At 40.6% G+C, this 20,697-nt stretch overlaps 1 protein-coding gene across 1 annotated transcript in view; it reads right to left on the reverse strand.

Annotated features, from left to right (window-relative positions):
- TENM1 (teneurin transmembrane protein 1) overlaps positions 1-20,697 on the reverse strand; it is a 516,043-nt gene that overhangs the window by 332,731 nt on the left and 162,615 nt on the right. The window contains exon 3 of the mRNA XM_075007401.1: positions 678-938. Within this exon, the coding sequence (XP_074863502.1) occupies positions 678-938 (261 nt within the window). The remainder of the gene's footprint in view (positions 1-677; positions 939-20,697) is intronic.

Here is a 20,697-nt window from a genome sequence, read left to right on the forward strand (position 1 = left end):
TGCTAGCAAAATAAAAGAGAATATTAGTGCAGAATACTTCAATGCTCAGATGGGTAAAGTATGAGGGAAGTCAAGCCCCTGTAACTCTAAATAAATATGGGGCATTTTCAGTGGTGTACAAGGGGAATTATGTGACTATGCCCATGAGACAAACTGTAATTATATTATCAGCTTCACATGTGATTTGAACTCTAGTCCTGTCACAACAAACAGGAGACTATTATACAATCTACAAAAAAAGGATCTGATCTTGAAAACACTTATTAACTGACACAGTACTTTTAACTGAGGGTGGCCTCACTGGAGTCACCGAAATGACTCGGTCTTCAATACTATGCCCAGAGGTCAGCATTTGCAGAACAAGCACCTACATGGAAATTTAGAAATGAGAATCACCTGGTCATTACAACTGAATTTACAGGATTAAGGTCTCTGAAGTTAAATTCAATGGGTTTCAATCCTTATATTATTAATGTGTAAGTAGGACAAGCTAACATTGCGTGCACTATTTAAACAAAATCTACAAATTAACCCCAAAGAACTTCTCATTTTCATATTTTTCAAAGTATATTATGAACATAACATAAAAATAACTTAAAATGAGGATCTCTAGAAAGAGAAAAACTACAAATAAACCATTCTTTATATTTTAGTATATTGTATGATTGCTTTATTACCATTCTCACCATCAGACTTCCTTTCATGGTCAGTATCAGTGAGGGATAAAGCTGAGTTTGCCCGGCTTGACAAACAAGAACTGTGTTCTGATTTCATTCCTGCCATCCACATCCTCAGGGCATGATCTGGAGAAGCACCACCTTCAGTCTCAGTATCCACATCTGAACCCATCTCCAGTGGGTAACTATGTTGAGATACACCACGCAAGTCTGGCTGGTAGTTAGAGCACACAATGTGTGGCGTTTCACAGAATTCCATCTCTGGAAAACACAAATGTTCAGAGAAAAGTTTAGAAATGAGCAGCAATATTCTCTTTAACATACTCCTTTTTCGGGGTTCTGTCTAGCACTATAAATTCACAGATACAGTTAAGTCTTTTGGTTAAATGACTTTGGGCCCAATCCTGCTTTTGAAGTATCCTCAATGAAATATTTTTTAAAAATGTATGCTGTATATTATGTATTAATATATTTAATTTTGATTCCTTCTATTCTGGTAGGAATGTATGTTAAAGTACTCACACTCCCCCCCTCCCTCCCTCCCCCCCCCCACACACAGAGTAAAATTTTGCAACCTTATTTTATCATACAGCTAATTGAACACCAAGGCTATGTCTATACTAACTCCAGAACTTCAAAAGGGGCATGATAATGAACCTAATCAAAAGATGCGAATTATGTACTGCTATCAATATGCAGTGCCTCATTAGCATAATGGCAGCCACGGGACTTCGAAAGTGCGGCTTTCGGTGGCGCATGGCTCGTCTACGTGGGGTCCTTTTGAAAAGGAGCCTTCACAGTTTGAAATCCCCTTATTTCTATAATCAAACAGGAATAAGGGGATTTCCAAAAGAACCCTGTGTAGACGAGCCGCGCGCCATCGAAAGTGGCACTTTTGAAGTGCCACGGCCGCCATTATCCTAATGAGGCACTGAATATTCATGGAAGCACCTCATTAGAGTCTTTTGGTTAGGTTCGTTATCATGCCCCTTTTGAAGTTCTGGGGCTAGTGTAGATATAGCCCAAATAACATACCCAACTGATAATGTCAACTCGGTATAATGCTTTCAACAAAGTATGTTTTTCTTAAATTCTCTAAAATTATTTATTCTCACAAAAAAAGAGCTGACTCCTTTTCTCTTGTCTTGAAAAATATTTGGTGAATGCATTTTCTGTAAAAGATAAAGAATCCACAAAACGTTGGTTTGAAATTCACTGGTAAATCGACAGGAGGCAAAGAATGTTTACTTACCAGTAAATAACTATGGTTCTTTGGGAATACTGTCCCTACTTATTCACATTTATGGACAATGGCTCTCCAGTGCTGCTGTCAGACACTTTCTAGAAAACCAGTGGGCCTCTGGGACTTTCTAAGTGTCCCCTTATGGGACTGAATGATAAGACACACAATTTAACAGACCATTTCAGTCACTCCACATGCTTCATAGCTGTGCAAAACTAGAACTCTGGAAAAGAATGGAGGGTAGGCAAGAATCACAGTAAACATGCTAAGACAGTGACACTCTCCAAGAGCCACAGGCAAGTAACTTCCTGGAAACAGCCTCTGAAAAGCCTCACTTCGCAGAAACAGACTCCAAGGAATGTAGGTTGAGGACTTTTCATTAAATAAGGGTTGCAGAACTGTCCCTCCCAAACTGAGTATCGGACCCCTATGCCAAGTTGAGAAATTTGTGCTGAACACAGAAGTATAGAGAATTCCTGGTAACTGCCCTATAGATTTCTATGATGGAAACATAAGAGGCAGGTCTATCACCTACTCTAATTAACACATCAGTGTCCAACCTAACCAATTTGCTAGGCATTGAATGAAAAAGGTGCTTGTGAAATGCTACAAAAATCTCGGTGACTTCGCTGAAGGTCTAGGCCCAAATTTATAAACCTAAACACCAAAAGAGTTAGACTCCTGTATGATTAAGTAGCCTGATTTTAAAAAGGTGCCAAGCATCTGCAGCGCCCACTGCACTTGTCTTTTTGAGCCCAAGGCACAAAAGACTAGTAATTTTGAACATCACTCTGGGAATGGTCTTCCCTGAGGCACATTAGACTGCATGTAAGTTTGTAACCTCAGCTATGAAAGCTCAAGTACTGTGAGCAGATATTATGAAGTGCCAAGAGGCCTTATTTTTCTATGTGGTTCCTAAAGCTCATCTGCAATAGTCAGAATTCTGTCTTAATGAAGAGTCATTGGTTACATTTACAATATATTTTATAGACTCAGAGGATTAGCTGTGTTAGTCTGTAGCTTCACAAATAAACAGTCCTCTTGTACCTTAAAGAATAACACATTTATTTATTAGGTAATGAGCTTTCATGGGTAAGACCCATGTCCTCAGAGGAAGAATCTATTTTTGCGGGCAAGATCTCAGAGGAAGTAGGTCTTAGTCAGAAAATGAGGCGCTAATTTACGAATCGTGCACCTCATTACCTAAGACATAAATTTGTTAGTCTTTAATGTGCTACAGGACTGCAATATATTTTATATTGCTCTGCTTGAGAATGGCTTTGGATTCAATTGTAGTCACTAATTTTAATGATATGTACCATGAATCTGATACACAAACTCTGAGCTCTCTATAGTCAAATTAGACACCTTTGGCCAAATCTTTGAGGTTCAATTTAGTTTTGCCACCAAGTTCTGCAGGGCCAGATTTTAGACATCTTAGTCCGCTGTTGGCTTAAGAATACACTACCTTCTGCGTACAAAACAAACATTCCAGATAATTATTTCCTTGACAAATAATCACTTGCCATTAAGTTACTGCATATTATCATTGCTTTTACTTTAATTTACAATTAGGGTGACCAACTTTTTCATTTGTGAAAACCAGACACTGAATGCCAGAACCTCCCCAGCCCCTTACTCAGCTTCTTACCAGGGCCCTGCCTCCCTTGCCTCACCACTTTCTTTAGAGGACCCCCCGCTTCTCTTTACACCCCCCCCACCATCATCATTGCTCACTGCTCTTTCCATCACCCTCCCCTTGCCCTCTCAATAGGCCTCTGTGGTGACTGGGACAAGACATTGGTGAAAAAGGACCCTGGGTTTGAGTGACGGGGGAATCTCATTTGAGAGAGACTGGCTCAGAGGAAGAGGAATGATTGGGGCATGACAGGAGACAGCAAAACGCACTGCGGGGGTGGGCAGGGCAGGACAGGGAGAGCTACGCTCTGGGCATGGAGTTGGAGTAAGTAGGGTAGGGCAGGACAGCCAGAATTATACTTCTGGTGTGGAGAAGTGGATGGGAAAGGTACAGCCTCTCTTGGGGGAGGACAGAGGTATCACTGACACTCTGTCGGAACCATTCCTGAGTGCACCAAGCTTCAAAGGTATATGTGCGGGGGAGGGAAGAACCTAATGGGGTCAGACTGCCCCCCTGCTCCAGACCATGTGTTTATGTCTTTTTTCTTGCCTGCAGCCCCTCCACACATGCTGCAGTCTCTGTTCTGCTGGCTCCCAGTCAGTCATCCTTCGTCCTAGTGCTCCCTGTGATCCCTTCCACTAGCACTGCTACAACAGCCTGCACAGGGCAGGTTGACCCTAACGCATCAGAGGGATGGATGGACCTTTCCATTTTCCAGTGGTGGAACCCTCTACCAGCACAACTTTACTGCATAGAGGCCCCCTCCTAGAGCATGCCAGCGAGTCTCTGTCGCACAGCACTGGTGTCTTCACAGTGCCCCGTATCCCTCTTTCCACTATCCTTTCTCCCCTTTTGCAGCATGCGATGTGGGGCATTCCTTGCCACAAGGGGGACCAGCCCTTATCAACACCCTGCCTGAGGGTCTTCCTTGCCTTTTTCAGCTATTCAGTAGCAGGCTATAGCTTTGAGGTTGCCTCCCCACAGTAACAGGACCTAGTGTCCCACAACTCCATGACTCCCACTAGAACAACAAATTACAGAAAAAATCGGAAGATGTCCACTGACTCCCACCCATTTACGAGCTTTATGGCTCAACTGCTCTAAAATCTCAATGGTTACTTTGAATTGCTGGAAAATCTCCCTTCTGGGGATAGTCATAAGTGATTCAGATTTGGAGTCATTTGACTAAGCCTCCCCCTCCCCCCCCCCTCGAGTTACAGGCTATTCCCTCACCTCCCCCCACCAAAAACACCACCCTTGTTCCCTTCTGTATTACAGAAAGCAAAGCACTAAATGTCTGGATGAATTGCTGTCTTCACTGAGATAGATGACGTGAATTCAACCCATGCTGGGTGAACATAACTAAAGATAAGTCAATCACACCATAACCCCATTAGACAAAAGGAGTTTTGGAACAGATGCCTGCTGGAGGGTGTTACAATTTGCGAGTGATAGGTGGTAGCCATTTGACTGATGAGAATGTAATCAGTCTTTGTGGGGGAAGGGGCAAATTAGAGATGTGAATGCTTCCTCAGCAGGGAGCAGTATGTACTGTGTCCTGAAGATCCCTGTTCTAGAGGTTTGGGAGTGGGCACTGGGGAGATTCCCTGTGCTGCCGGGGGAGGCGGGGGAGAGGGGCAGGAATTAATTGCACTGAAAAAGAAGAGGACAGCTGATTCCTAATTATGGGGGGATGGGGAAGTCTACAGGTTGCTGGAGGTGGATTAGGGATACCTTGCTTGTATAAAATTTTTAAGGGGGTGATTTGCCCCAGGTCCCTGTACCTCCTTAGGGGCAGCAATAGGGTCTAGCAACAGTTGCTGCTGCTGCTCTTACTGCTCCCGCCTCTGGCAGAGACAAGTTTCTGCAGGTGACTAGACACTGCCAAGATCTCTTTTTAGGAGGACTTTTGACCAAGACAACGAGGATCAACCAGTTCAACGCCACCATCGTCACACTGGGAGGCAATGACCTGGAAGATATGGACAAGTTTTGTCCCAGACATAGGAAGTGGAGACTTGCAGGTGACCTATGCCGCACCTGAAGTACAAGGGTTTTAGTCAAGTAAGTCCAGTTGAAAACCAGATAAATTACAACACAGTAATTAATAAAAATACTTTACTGCCCAATGTCATACAAACATGGAGGACCAAAACCTTTACGCCAGTACTTAATGTTCTCCCTGACTGAGTTCAAAATAGGGCTAATAATTAGCCAATTAAAGTATCACATAGCTATAAGAAATATCAATGACATGAAAACTCAATGACATAAGGAAAGCAGGATACATGTTTAGATGGGGATTGCCGATGCCAGACTTTCAACCAATTCTTTGTGAACATAATAATCTATTACCAAAAAAATGTGTGCAACCGCCAATTTAGAACACTGATTAAATGGCATATGTCACCATAGACGTTCACACGCCTTGGCTCTGAGTTAAACATCTAAAAAATGTTGAAGAGCAAAAGGTCTCTGATGATTAGCTCAGAGTCAGCTTTTGAAACAATTCTTGTCAAATATGTGGAGAAAACCACACACAGTTTCTATTGAATCAACCCATTACAATAATTAGTCAGCACTTCAACAAGGAGCATCAGAAAAATGGAAAAATCATCAAAAGGAAAGGAAGAGATATTTAGTAAAGGTGCACAAAAGTTTCAGAAGTAGTCAAATTAACCTCGTACATTTGGTCCATTTTTGTGTCTGAATGTTATAACTGCCAAGAGATGACACTTCTAAAAAATAAATAATTTACTTATCTGAACAATTATTATTTAGAGATATAAAATGTTTACTTATTCCTCAATTTAATATTTTTTTTCTTGCAGAATTAACTACTGGGCTGGGTTCCAATTTCAAATCTTCTGTAAGTACACAGTAAATCCATGATTTTGGATTTCATAAATGTAACTGAGATCAGACACTTGCCTGTATTTTAATGAGTTGACAGGATACAGACAGACACTTTGCAAGGGCCTGATTCCATATCTATAAACACGCAGAATTCCCACTGCATCAATGTCAGTTTTATTATAATCAGAACTGCAAACGTGATGAGGCTTTTGGTTGTCTTTCATGCTTGGTAATCTTGCAGCAATTTTCTCTCTCTATTTCTGGCAAAGGGTGGGTAGACAAGGTAACATGGTTCCTATTTTGAATCCTGAATTTCTGAAACATTCACTGCCAAGCTACTTTCCTCTCTCTAAGCTATCGGACAAGCAGCTAAAACATTTTTCACATCCTGCTTCTCTTTCAAAGAGCCCTCACGTTCTCTCATCAGTCAAAAAACATCCTTAGTAAGCACTAGCAAGTCAGTAACTCTTCTGGCTTCACACCCCCCATGATTAGGCTACCAGTGGTTTAGTCTGCTGTGCTATATAGGAAACACTCAAAATGCGCGATTTCGAGTTGCGCTTAACTTGCATTAATGCACGTTAAACACCACTCAAAATCCTGCTGCCCTGGCCCCCCACGCAGCCCAGCTCACCCCTCCACTGCAGCTGGCTCCAGCTCATGCCCTCCCCTCCACAGCTCCCGCTCAACTCCCCCCACACAGCTCCCACTCAACTCTCCCTACAGGGCCACGTGTCTCCCCTGCTCAACCCCACCCCTCCGCTTCCTCTGCAGCCCTAATCTCCCACCAGGCTTAACCACCCAGCCCCCTTCTCATGGCCCCAACACACTGCCAGGTTTAACCCTCCACAACTGCCCCACCCAACACCAGCACTTACCTTTCTAAAGGAGCTCCAGGTGCTCCTGCTGCTTCCCCGGCTGCAGAACATGTGTTCCACTGAGAAAAAAAGCACACCCCCAAACTTAAGTGAAATTTGAGTTATGCGAGGGTGCGTAGGAGTACAACCCTTGCATAACTTGAGGGACCACTATACTTTAGATGCATCGTTGAATGCTGGCAGCCTGAAGCCCAGGTTCCATCAGTTTGCACTGGCGGAAACCAAAGAGTGAATTCAGCCTAGTAAATGTGATTAATGCCAATTAGTTTGCAGATGTTTAAAAATGGCAGAATTTACCCCTCACTCTGTAAAGTCAGAAAGTAGGAGCTAATTAATTCAGTATTTTAGATAATTTTTGTTAAGATGAGCAAAACAAATCTACTTTTCTGTACAACCGAGATTTCATTGAATTTTAACACTTTCCTTCCACACACACTATAATGCAGTCACAGACTATATCTTTAAAAATACAAGCCTTTGTATGGCTTTAACTTCCATAGGACGCATTTTCTATAGTGCCGTAAGTGGTTGGTTTTTAGCCTTGAACATCTAATCCTGTTTCTTAAAATACCCCAACACTCCTTAGGGGAGATGAAGTAGATTTATGAAGAGGTTTTATTTCCAAAAAGCTATAGTCACAGGAAAAATTAGAGGACATTAATACAAAATGCAAGTTTTACCCAGGTCTGCAGAAAATGGTGGGGGGCAGGGAAGACTGAAGTACAAGAGCGCGAAAGTAAACGTAAGAAATCATCACAGGACTGCTGTGATATAACTAAGCTACAGTTCTGATACTAAAAAAAAAATGTGACCTTTGAACCCTGGTGTATATATAAAAATAAATATAGAAATATACATGGAAATTAAAAAATATTTTACATTCTTAGGAAATTAAGAGAATTAATAAAATTAACCATAATCCAAATTCATTAATGAATGATACTGCAAATTCCAATTTCTCCCTTTTTTAAAAAAAAAAAAAAAAAAAAAAAAAAGAGAAATGTATAGGTCAGCAGAACACATGATTTACTCTCCACTGGGTAATGAAAGGGTAAAAACTCTCAGCCAAGAGAACATGCGCCTCACTTCATTTCCCCCATACACCTACAACTGGCCCCCTCACTCCCACACATCCACATACCACTTAAAGCTTGATAGCTCTTTCTCTGTTGCAGGAAGCACACTCGATCCACACAGCATTTCTGAAATTTTGACTACACTGGGATTTTTGCCTCCTATATAAATAAAATTCAGAGTTTGGATTTGCAAAAACTGATGTAAATTTTGTCTCTACTATGTATCTGCCCCAGCAGTAGATAAGGCAAGATCAATGGTCAAAAGGGATACCTAATTTCAGGGCTATTTTGTGTTAGGGATCCATTGCTCCCTAATTATTTAGGAATAACTTTGAATGAGTTTAGATTTGTGTGTGAAGTTTCCTGTTTACCTTTCTACCATATCTGCATCTACAGGGCCCCTCCCTTTTGGAAGGGGCATGCAAATATGACCGATCAAAAATGCAAAAAAAGCTCAAATTTACAAATTTTGAGCCTCATTTGCATACTCTCATGCAAACACCTTTCCAGAAGCAATTTTTGAAAAATGAACCATGTAGACAGGGTTTCTTTGGGGAAAAAAATAGGAAGAAGGGATCTTCTGAAAACAGGGATAGTTTCGGAAGGAAACCTGTCTACATGGCTGGGTGCTTTTTTCAAAAAATCACTTCCAGAAATGCGATTGCATGGGAGTATGCAAATTAGTTGCAAGATTTGTAAATCGGTACTTCATTTGCATTTCCAGAACAGCTTGTTATCCCCAGCAAACCTGGCTTCCTGGGGCTCTCAGTGGGTTGTTAACCCTTATTGCCCTAAAGCAAGGTTCCAAAGTGTTTCTTTCCCTTAGGGACATGGAAGCGGAGAGATTCTGTAGGAACCTGGATGACTCAAGTCTTGGCCTATTCCCTCCAACTCTGTAAAGCCAATGGAGGTGAAAGTAGGAAGGGATGAAAAATCACAGCGGTAGCCACTGAAGTAATAAAAATATAAGGCAGACTCTATTGATACACAACAAAAATAGATAATTTTTCCTGCGTTTTTGTTCATAAACAGAAACAACTTGTATTTTACAAGTATCCTAGAACACCATATTCAATGAAAGCTGTAAGATAGTTTGGCTTTTTAGCTATAAGTTACTAAGTCACTAACAATCAGATTTGTGAGACTGACTGACTGACTGCCCATGTTGCAGTTTCTCACCCATATTTATGCTTACAGAGAGACAGAGGCAAAAAAATACCATATATGTGATCATAGTGTATTGTCACAATCAGCTGTTTTAGAACCATACTTAAAACATATTGTTGCTTCATGAGCTAACTCAGAAATACAGAAATCTCCCAATATGCGTGATTTCGATTTGCGCTCAACTTGCATTAATGCGAATTAAGTGCAATGCAAATCAAAAGCATTCCAGCCCCCAGCTGGGGGAGCCAGGGAGAAGCCAGGCCAGCTGCCCCTCACTTGTGGGACCTGGGAAACTGAGCAGCACACGGCTGGTCAGACTCCCGGCTCCTGCTAGCAGCAAGGAGACAGGAACCAGGCAGCCACCAAGTTCCCATCTCCCCCAACTTGTGCAAAATTTGAGTTACATGGGGCTTGCGAGGAACGCAACCCCCACATAATTTGGGCATCTACTGTATAAGGTTGTTGGCTTCTACCTGCAGATGCTAGAAGAACTAGTTGATAGGGAATATGGGTTGAAATACGGGTTGAATCTCTATAATCTGGAACTCTCTCGTCTAGCAATGGTCAGATTCTGAGAGTGCCAGATGGGAGAGGTTCCACCTGTACTTAGCTTCTACCTTCATTAAGCTTCAAACGGGTGGGCACCCACTGCAGCCTTCCTCTATTCAGAAAGGTGTGAATTTTATCCAAGTAAAAAAATCACAGAATTAGGGTTTTACCTCACAAAGAAGTGGGTTTCACCCACAAATGGTAATTTACCTTATAAATAAAATTGCTAGTCTTTAAGGTGCTGCAGTACTGATTGTTTGGTTTTGTGACACCAGTGTGGATAATTATTCAAAATGAAGCAAAACAAAATATACTGTCAAAAAGTGCAAAGAAGAGGCCTACAACCCTAGTGAAAAAACCAAAACTGTGGCCACTTTCCTTCCAGTTACCCTTGTTTACTTAACCTTGTCCATTTTGCTTTTAATAGCAAACAATAAGGCTTAGTTCAAGAGAATCTGGTGTGCCAGAACCCCACGTAATTAATAAAACATTAAGAAATCTGCTGCTATTTATTTACTGTCTAGCAGTGCCCCACAGTCTGCTGTTTGCTTTATGAAAACTACTGGAGTACAATCAGTAAACAAATTTATTTTTGGAATCTTAAACATAGCTGTAAGTGTTGAGTTTTGAACCAAATATAGTCACAAAGTTGCTTTAAGAGAGTACACGTATTTATCAGTATAAAAATTACAGCTCTTTAATAATGTACCAATTCCTCTCTCTATGTGACATAACTGTTTTTTGTTGTTGTTGTTTTTTAAATGGAAAGAAACGTGCCGATGCCTCAAAAAGTGGGAACAAATGCAAATGATGTAGGGGGCAAAGTCCTCCTACAGTACTCACTTTACATCATTCTCTTCTGAACTCCCCTCCCCTAAACTGGAGAATAGTTGTCTTTATTATCAATCCCAACTGGAATATCTGTCTCTTGGTGGCAAGGCCACCTATGTTTCAGGCAAAATCTCAGAATATTTACCTTCATGGGATTGTGTCGCATCCATCTATCTACTAAGCTTTTGTGTGGAGGAGGAGTGCATAGTAGCAATGCAGGAATTAAAATGACATTTTTAGGATATGAGGCAGTCCAGGCTGATATTTGTCAATGAAATAAATATATTGTTTCACATTTTATAGTTGTGCAAGGAGACTGAGTGGTGAATGTGTTTTATAAATTTCAAAGTGAAAATTAACAAAATTCCACAAAGTCAGCCATTTGTATGGAGAGAGAGAGTGTACACATACAGTTTTCTTTCACTTCAACGGGAATTTAAATCCGATATAGAGAGTGAATTTTCTATCCATTTTTTGAGGAGGAGAAGAACATCCAAAGTGCTATCCTAAATGAGAAATTTTGAGGGCTACTGGACACTGCAAATTCAGAGTGCTCAACAGCCCTTAAAATTTCTCATTTCTTACCAGGATAGCACAGTTTACTGGTTGTGAATTGTGCTAAAGCATTAAACATGTAGGGACACCAAAGACCTCCATAAGATTATTCATCTAAAACAGTCTTCAAAATAACCCAGTGCACGTATTTGGTTTTACATCTCAAGTGGTGTATTTGTTCAGTTATCATATCCATGCTGTGGGGGTTTTAATGAGAATATTTAAAGACACTGAACTCGGGAGAATATTTATATTAGAAAAAATTGAGGGCAAGAATAGGCCACAAAGCGTACCAAATAGAGTATCATTTTGCTTTTAGACATCTCCCTTCCATTGCCACCTATTCTAATATTATCCATTCCTTAGCATACATAATGCTATGTATCATTCTGACAGATCTGCTGAGATAATATGTTTTTGTATCACATCCATCCTATGGTGTGCTATTGTCTTTTCTTCTATGTATTTCCCCTTTTCTTATGTTCCCTTTACTTTCCATATACTCTTATCTTGTTATTCCACTTTTCAGAGGTAGCCATCAAAAGATTCCGGGGAAGAATAAGGCAGCAACCTAAGGGAGTACAGGACACCATCATGTCACAGGTTAGCGGAATGAACAGAATTCTGATACATTCATACTTCAGTGTCTTCTTGCTTCTGTATTAAAACAGTATGTTAAAATGGGTTGGGTTAAAGTCCTAAACTAACAAGAACACCAACTATTTCAGCAGAAGGAAAATAAGGGAAAAGCAGCATGTAAGCCCCCTATCACAGAAGCAAAGGGTCTGAAATTATTTAATAGGATTCAGAGAAAAAGAGAGAGAAGAAAAGTGGACCTTATACTGGGAAAAGTTCTTGACAGATGAACCAAATTACTTTATACTTAATGGAGAGAGGTTCTGGCTGTTACAGGTCTCTAAACTATTCTAAGCCCATATTATCCATGCTCCAGTATTTTCTTCTGTGAATGATCCTGAAACGGGGTGGAGGGGAGAGGACGCAGCCAGGCTTGGCCTCATAAAAGAAGTAAGGTAGGCCTTACGTCACCAGGAAGCCATTCTCTTCTAAAACTCAAACACATCTAAATTATTCTGGCTCTCAGAGGAGATGTCCTCACCTTATGAGTGACTAAGCTATTCTTTACATTGTGAATCCATGTATATGAGGGAAGTTGGAAATAATCAGAGCACTGACAGGCATTCTAAAGAATGCAGCTTTGGCAAATTAGAGTGGGAGAGTCTTCATTCCCTGAGCACTCCAGGTAAAATGGTTAAGGGGTTAGTCGCTCCCTAGGCCCTCTCTGTGAGAGCACTGGACTGGCAGTTCAGGCATTGAGGTTTGACCCGGTAGACCATGATCCTACAGACAGCATTTCCACTCCACTATCTTTTATGCATTAAGAAGGGCAGTCACTTTTTTTTTTAAATACAAATGGTGCTAGGTTTTCTTTTTCTTGTTTTTTAATAAAATTAACTATGGGCTAATGTTTCTAAATTCTCGTATAAGCATCCTTTAAACTATTACTTCAATCTGAACAAATAAACATGCACCCTATCTTCTCCAGAATAAAATCAAATGCTGAGGGCCAGCAAATATTTTCAGGAGGGTGAAGCTCTTTTTGTAGTCGTTAAGAGTTCTACAGTATCAGGTGAAAGACGGTGAATGGAAACCAAAGTTAACAAGAGAGTGGCCATTTCCCCTTTTAAGGCTGCAGCTCCTAACATCTACTGGACAAGGTCTCCCCACTTGTTAGCTCTTAAGGTTTGCAGGAATGGGTTTCTTCCTCCCTCACTCCTCTGCGCCATTTTTTGAAATAAATTCCCAACACAAAATCTTTAAGGTGAAGTTAAGGATACAGGCACTATTCAGTTGTTGCGTGCATGCTGTCTTCCATTAGCTGGAGTTATTATTAAAGTAATGTTAGTCTTTCAATTTTATAGAAATTTTTGGTTTTTAAAGCCTTTTTTCAAGAACACAATTCTCACCACAAACGTATGGATAAATCACACTTTAAGATAGCATTAGATTATGGAACCATTCATCTTTTCTAAATTAAATATACCACAGCCATAGACCTTGGACTTCATTAAGTTTGTATTTTTTTTTTAAAATGTCAAGATCAGACATTCATGTACATCTCTACAACTGATCCATAAATCAAGTGTTCCATGGCAGTTTGCTCCATCTCTCCATTATTCGACTTTTCTCCGTGAAAAATGTTCAAATCAATAAATAAAATTCTTTAAGACTAATTACAGAAACTACGCAATGTAGCACTGTTCATTTTCAGAATATCATACAGTTGCAACTCTAAGAGCCAGAGTTAAACTTGTGGTTGACTTGCACACATAAGTCTTGTCTGAGACATGAAACTTTAACTCAGTTTACGGGATAACAGGATTTCTCTCAATTTTAAATTCTAACACTCTTTAAAAAGATAGAGTCAAAGTATCAATATGCACCCGCAAAATTAATTTCATCTTTATGAAGCTTTTGTGTGGACAATTTTAACATTAAAGCAGAATTAAAGCAGAATATTTCATTAAATTGAGAGAAAAAATTAGGCTTACACCTACAGAAATTTCTAATAGACCTTAGGATGTAAGAAAAAAGTCACTTTCCCCCACCAGTTTAGATTTTAATTTAGCAGCTGCTAAATTAAAATGTACATTCTGAGTCAACATGCTGAAAAATATACCTCTAGGTTCCAGCACATTTTTTAATTTTTTTCTCCTTTACTTTCAGATAAAGTCCTGTGGAATAAATTATGTGTAAGGCCAGATTATCTTCTAAATTAAAGCTGTGAAAATATGGTGTAAACAAAATTAGATGTTTGCTTCTGTGTTATGCAGACAAATTTAGTGTTTTTTTCATCAATTGAGTAACAAAATGATGCTGCATTTACAGGTCTAAAATCCAAATAATTATTTAATTTACAATGGTGTAAACGCACAGTAACTCTTTGGAAACCAGCTGGCCAGACAATGATGCTTCATTGATTTATATATCCAGAGACTCTGGTATAGTGCACACCTAGCAAATATCTCTGGTAGTGGAAAGTCTGTTGCATGCATTTTAATGGCAGAAATATGCTATGGGAGACTTACTGTGGATTGCACAGCATAAAGAACAGACACCACTGACCAAACAGGGATCATGGAGTGACTTCATACATTCCCTTACCAGGTTCCATCAATAGGAAAGGAGACCTAACCTCAGTTTAAAGGTGCTTTAAAAGACAGCAATGTTACACCCACCTGCTCTCTCTCAGAGGCCGTGTCTACACTACAGTAATTTTTTCGAAAGATGATCTTTGAGACGTTCTTCTTTCAAAAGAGCACATCTACACACAGAAAAGCAGATCAAATGAGCAACCTGCTCTTTTGAAAGATAGTGTCCTCACAGCCCCTGCTCTTTTGAAAGAACGGGCCAGGGATTGAAAAAAATCAGCACCGTGAGGACTGCCCTTCGAACAAAGGGCCCCAGAGCATCTACACTTTTTTTTCCCCCCCTGAAAGAATCTTTTGGGCAAAGGTGCTCTCTCTCATTTGGCAGAGGAAGAGGGCCTCCAGAAGAAGTACGGCGTTCTTTCAAAAGGACTTTGAAAGAGCACATATTATTTGTGGATGATCTGCTTGTTCTTTCAGAACAGGGCCTGATTTTCCAAAAGGACTTGCTCGCGTAGACATGGCCAGAGTGAGTTGAATGGAGACAGGCTAGAGCGGAAGGTTTAATTTATCCCTGTCTGAGTCATTGTCAGTGAGTGTGTATCAAAGGGGTTAACTGCAGATATGACGCAGACTAACAGAGGAGTGTTTGACCCAGAATCAGTTATCTTTCTTCATTCAGAAAGTTTACATGCAATGTTCTAGTCATGAATATTCTAAATATAAAATTACAGAAAAATATTTGCAACAAAAACCTGTAAACAGAGATGAGTCCAAGCATCTAGCACCTAACTCACCCAAAGCAACCATGTCCTGATCAAGTTTTCTAATGGCGTTCATCTCCAACATACTCATCAGCATCAGACTCTGTTTACTAAATGATAAATTCAAAAGACAATTCCTCTTTTGCTGGAAGGCACACAAACAAAAATTACTGAAATCATCATGTTATGGTAGAAAGTCTAGTTAACTTGCAAAATATTCACTCAATAACCTGTCACAACCATTAAGATCAGCTGGGGGTGGTGGTTCTGATGTCAACATGCACTACTACTGCAGTGCTTGGGCTCAGTCTCACTTTAGGACCTCCTTCCTTTGGAGTTCACTCCCCTTGGCATCCTGTCAAAGCCAAACCATACCAACTGTCAAGGTGCAAGGCAAAATATTTTATTTAGCTTTTGACTGGTTTTGTTTTGATACCAAGAGCTCTTGGGGGAAGATTGGGTGTGAACAGCAGATCTAATTTGTGTTTTATTCTTTTGTAAGTGTGCTGTCACAATGATAGGTGCTACAGAACACATGGGATGAGTTTGGGAGAGAAAGGCAGGGAGGGAAGAAATGCCTCCATCCATCCCCTCGTTCTCCATAGAAACCAAAGGACTGGTCACAGGTTTAATTTAACCAGTTTTTACCTCTACTGTGAAATAAAGGGCTGTTAACGAATCTATTGTAGAAATTTTCTATCATGAAGCTAAGAGGAGGAGGAAGTAGGTGAGACACAGAAGCCAAGGGCTATACTTGTTTTTATATAAATATTATTTTTTTCACAATGCAAAGGTTTTTATGTGTAATGCCAACAGACCTGGGTTTGCCAGCGCAGGGTCTAAAGCCCTGCACTCTACCACATGAGCAAAGGGTCAGCTAGCTCTCAGCTGAAGCTGTAGAGCAGAGACTTCACTCACCCCAGATGAAGTCTCAGTGCCTCTGAGTACTACATGCTTCCCTGGGCTGAGGAAGCACATCCCAAGCTTCTGAGACCTTCCAGCGGTTCTTCCCAGCCCATGCACCAGTTGTAACGCTGACAGACCCAGGTTACTGGCCCCAGGGATAGGGCCTGCGAGCATAGGGTCCAAAGCCCTGCACTCTACCACAGGAGCTAAAGGCCAGCTGGCTCTCAGTTGAGGCTGTACAGCAGAGCCTTCACTCACCCCAGATGAGGTCTCAGTGCCTCTGGGTACTACATATGGTATAAGAGTGTGCACAGACAATTTCTATCAGATTTAAAAATAAATAGTAAAGGTGGACAGACCAACAATGTTAAAAAGATACAATGGAAATACTGACACAAAATTGAAGAATAGCTTAATATCATCTCACAGGTAGGAATTTTCAAAAGACACCTCCTCAAGGGAGCCAGGCACCTAATAGTATGTGCTTTTGAAAATTCTGCGCACAGTGTTCAAGTTTTGATTGTTGAAATATTCCATAAATGTTCTTCACATAAACTCTTACATTGCTTTTGGGAAGTTAATATGTCTTTCCCGTTACACACATTTAACGGCAGCTAATGCATTCTGGTGTCTTAAAATTAGGGCTGACTACAAAACAAAATTTTGGTTTCTCAAAATATTTTAGGCTTAGAAATCTACCTCAGAACAAAACCCAAGGCTTGAATTTTTTGGTTAAAAATAAAATTAAATTAAATTAAGAGACCTACCCCAGAACAATCAATAGCCCAGTAGGGAAGGCACTCACCATTGATGCAGGAACCCCACAAACTGGTCCCTGCCTTGACTCAGTGCTGGACCACAGGGCTAGCCAGTCAATCTCTGTTTCACTCTCTCAATCTCTTCTGGCAGAAATGTGCAGCACTGTATTCACAATTAAATACTCTGCCCCAGACAGACAGACAAACTCCATATCCTGGTTGGGCTTGGGCACTCACCTGGGACGTGGGACAGCCATATTTGTGTTTCTTCTCTGAATCAAACAGGGACTTGAATCTGTGTCACCCACATCTCAGGCGGGTGTCCTAACCACTGGTTGTTAGCTATCTGGGAGCAGATCTCCTTCACAAAATTCCATCCTGCATATGAGAAACCTAATATTTTTTTAAATGAAGATTCATTGAAAAAAATTCCAACTCAATTCTACTTAGAATTCAGTGCGGGATGAGTAGAGAAACAAATTAGATAGGTCTTCAGCCTTTCCTGGACAGAGATGAGAAGACTAAACAAACCATTTTACTGACCCTGATGACTTATAGGAGTACATGCATTTTTATTCTGCTCTTGTAGCAATCTTTGTCTAGCATTCTGTATTTTAAAATTCTAATTTAATTTAATCCATACATGGGTACAGCAGACCACCTTCATTCGGGTGACACCAATGCAGCATGAGTCAGGTCAATCTGAAACCCTGATCTAATAAGGCCTTTTCCACCCATTTTAAAGCAAGAGTGTCCAAAAGCTAAATACCCTTCAGTTCTTCCACTCACATCAAATTACATCCACTTGTCAACCCAACATCAGTGAAAGGATATGAAAGACATCTTGGCACATCTGCTACATTTGATTAGCCAGCTGGGGATAAGGGTTGTCACTCATTTTTTCATCCTCCATCTAGTTTTGAGGAGTCATCCATGAGAAGGTTCAATTTGATCACGAACTGTGAGACTAAAATGCCCTCAAAAGAATTCTAACCACTTTTGCCCTATAACTTCTGCACAAACACTCAAAATCATTTACCACAGGATTAAACGGTAGCTCAGACTTGAAGGTCATCCATACTGCAGCTGAAATATGTTAATTGAGTCTGACAGAAATGCTTGTTTTTTCACTTCTTGTTTCCCATAAGAAACATTTCAAAGAAGAAGCAACTGCAACGTTAACACAAGATATATTTCACTTTACATTTCCGAATTATCATGTGAAATATTATTTACTAGTAAAATGCATTTTGAAATTATTATAGCCTGAACTATTTTGGTAGAGGGGAAAGACCTTACTTGAATTCCTTATTCCCTTGTAACACCGTTACTGAATTTTTCCAACAATTTTGATGTAACTTTTTTTCCAAAATACATTTTATTAATCAACTACTTGAATTATAAATACTGTACTATTAAATGATACCTGTATATTATCTCTAAAAGGGGCCATACCTCAATTTCAGATACATAAGGAGAAATCTAAGTAACTCAGCTGACGAAAACGGATAGAGACAACCACTTATGGATGTGGCCAAGTTTCCCATGGCCCCATAACATTTGGTTATAGCCACAAGTCCTGGCTGTCAGTGTTCCGTGCTGTTATTTAGATTTAATTTACCCCTAAATGTCTCTTAAGAGCCCACTAAGCAGTGGGAGTGCTAGTAATGTGCTAATAGTTAATGACCTCCTGTCATCTGGCACCTGACTGGTGCCTGATGGGAGAGGTTCAAGCCTGTACAGATGTACACTCTCAGTGAAGCTCCAGGACAAACCCTCTGCCACACAACCTTGTTTGTTCAAACTAAGCAAATGCTTTTCTATGTTATAAATTGCATCCAAAAGATGTCCCACAGACTATATAGAATAATAATCAGTTTATCGATCATCAAAATATTTGAGTCTTCTGTGTCTGACTAAGAAATAATACATTGAGATTCCTCAATAGATCACAGAAGGGACCATACAGGTGGACTATAAAGTGGTTAAGGTGCAGAAGCTCTAGCTAGAGAGAGTGCAGAAGAGAATAATGGTGGTACTGTAAACAAACAATTCATCTTCTGGAATCTGAAAATCAAAATCTACACCCAATGGGCAACCTTTAGGAAAGCTGCTGGAAAGATGTTTCCCTCAGTGGTATCTGTTGGTAGAGTCCGGTGCTCCTTGTAATCATGCGTAGTTGTGTATGACAGGAATGGGTGGAAACACATAGAAGAGATGACCTGTCCAAGGTGAGTGGACACCATTTGTAAGAGATCTGGGAAAGAGTACATTTGGAGGCAATTCCTGTTATGCTTTATTGCAAACACATCTTTTGGAGGGAATTTCCCACTTCTAAAAGATGACTTTTAGGACCACTGGGTAAAGGTTGGAGAAGGCTCTGCTGAGGTGATCTGCTAGTTTGTTTTGAGATCCTTGCAGATAGGGGGACTTGAGATGAATCCAGTGGGTTATGAAAAATTCCCATAAGCAAAAGTACCTCCAGGCATCCATGAGCAGAACATGTTCCTCTGTGTTTATTAATACAGAATATGAATGTTGTGTTTTTCAGAAAGACTGACACACACTTGCCCAGTACGTAGGGTTGGAATACTTGGCAAGGCAGGTGAACTTCAATGAGCTCTCTGATGTCAATGTGTAGCAAGAGATCTTTTGGAAAACAAAGGCCCCGAGTTCTGAGGATTCCCAAGTGATCTTCCCACTCTATCACCAATGTATTTGTGATGAGGAACACTCATGGCTGGGAACTTGAGAAAGGGACTCTTGTGCACATCATTAGCAAGTCTAGTCACCACTGATGCACATAACACCGACATGGGGACAGTAATCACTGAATCTAGCTGGTGATGGCTTGACAAGTAGACCAATACCAGGCATGCATGATGAGGTCTGAGCTCAAGTCTTGCATGGTAAACCACTTAGGTACATGATGCTATATGGTCTCGGAGCTGCAAGCAATTCTTTGCCGTGGTGACAGCATGATTCCTTAGGCTTTCTGTAGGTCTTGTTACTGGTTGGTACTGTGCTTCTGGGAGAAAAGCTCTGGCCTGTGCTTGTCTAATACTGCTCCCTATTAATTGTATCTCCTGAAATGGGGAGAAAGTGGATTTAAGCACATTTATGAGTCTAAGTCTTGAGCATCAACCTCACATAGCTCTCTATATATGAAATCTGGGCCAACCTTGAACCAGCCCATCATCAAAGTACAGATAAATCTGAAATATCGGTCTCTGCTAGAAGTCCACAATGACAAACATACATTTCACAAATATATGAGGTGCTGCTGACAGGACAAACAGGAGCATCATAAATTGGTAGTGCACATGGTTCATGATGATTTGAGGAGCCCTCTGTTTCCCTGAAAAATTTCAATATGGAACTAAATATCCTTCAAATTGAAGATGGCAATGATGGAGGTCAAGCAGGCCACATTGAACCTCAAGTTCTTCATGAATTTGTTGAGGCTTCACAGGTTCAGAATTGGTCTGAGATGACTGCTAACTTTTGGGATTAGGAAACAGTGGAAGTACAACTAGGCCTAGCTGAAGAGTTTATGGGGCCCAAGGTGGCATGCTAATAGCTGTCTGGTTGGAGCATGGGGCCTTGAAGGCACAAGGCTCAAGGCAACCAC

The sequence above is a fragment of the Carettochelys insculpta genome, chromosome 13 (assembly GCF_033958435.1).
Source record: "Carettochelys insculpta isolate YL-2023 chromosome 13, ASM3395843v1, whole genome shotgun sequence".
Taxonomy (NCBI): domain Eukaryota; kingdom Metazoa; phylum Chordata; order Testudines; family Carettochelyidae; genus Carettochelys; species Carettochelys insculpta.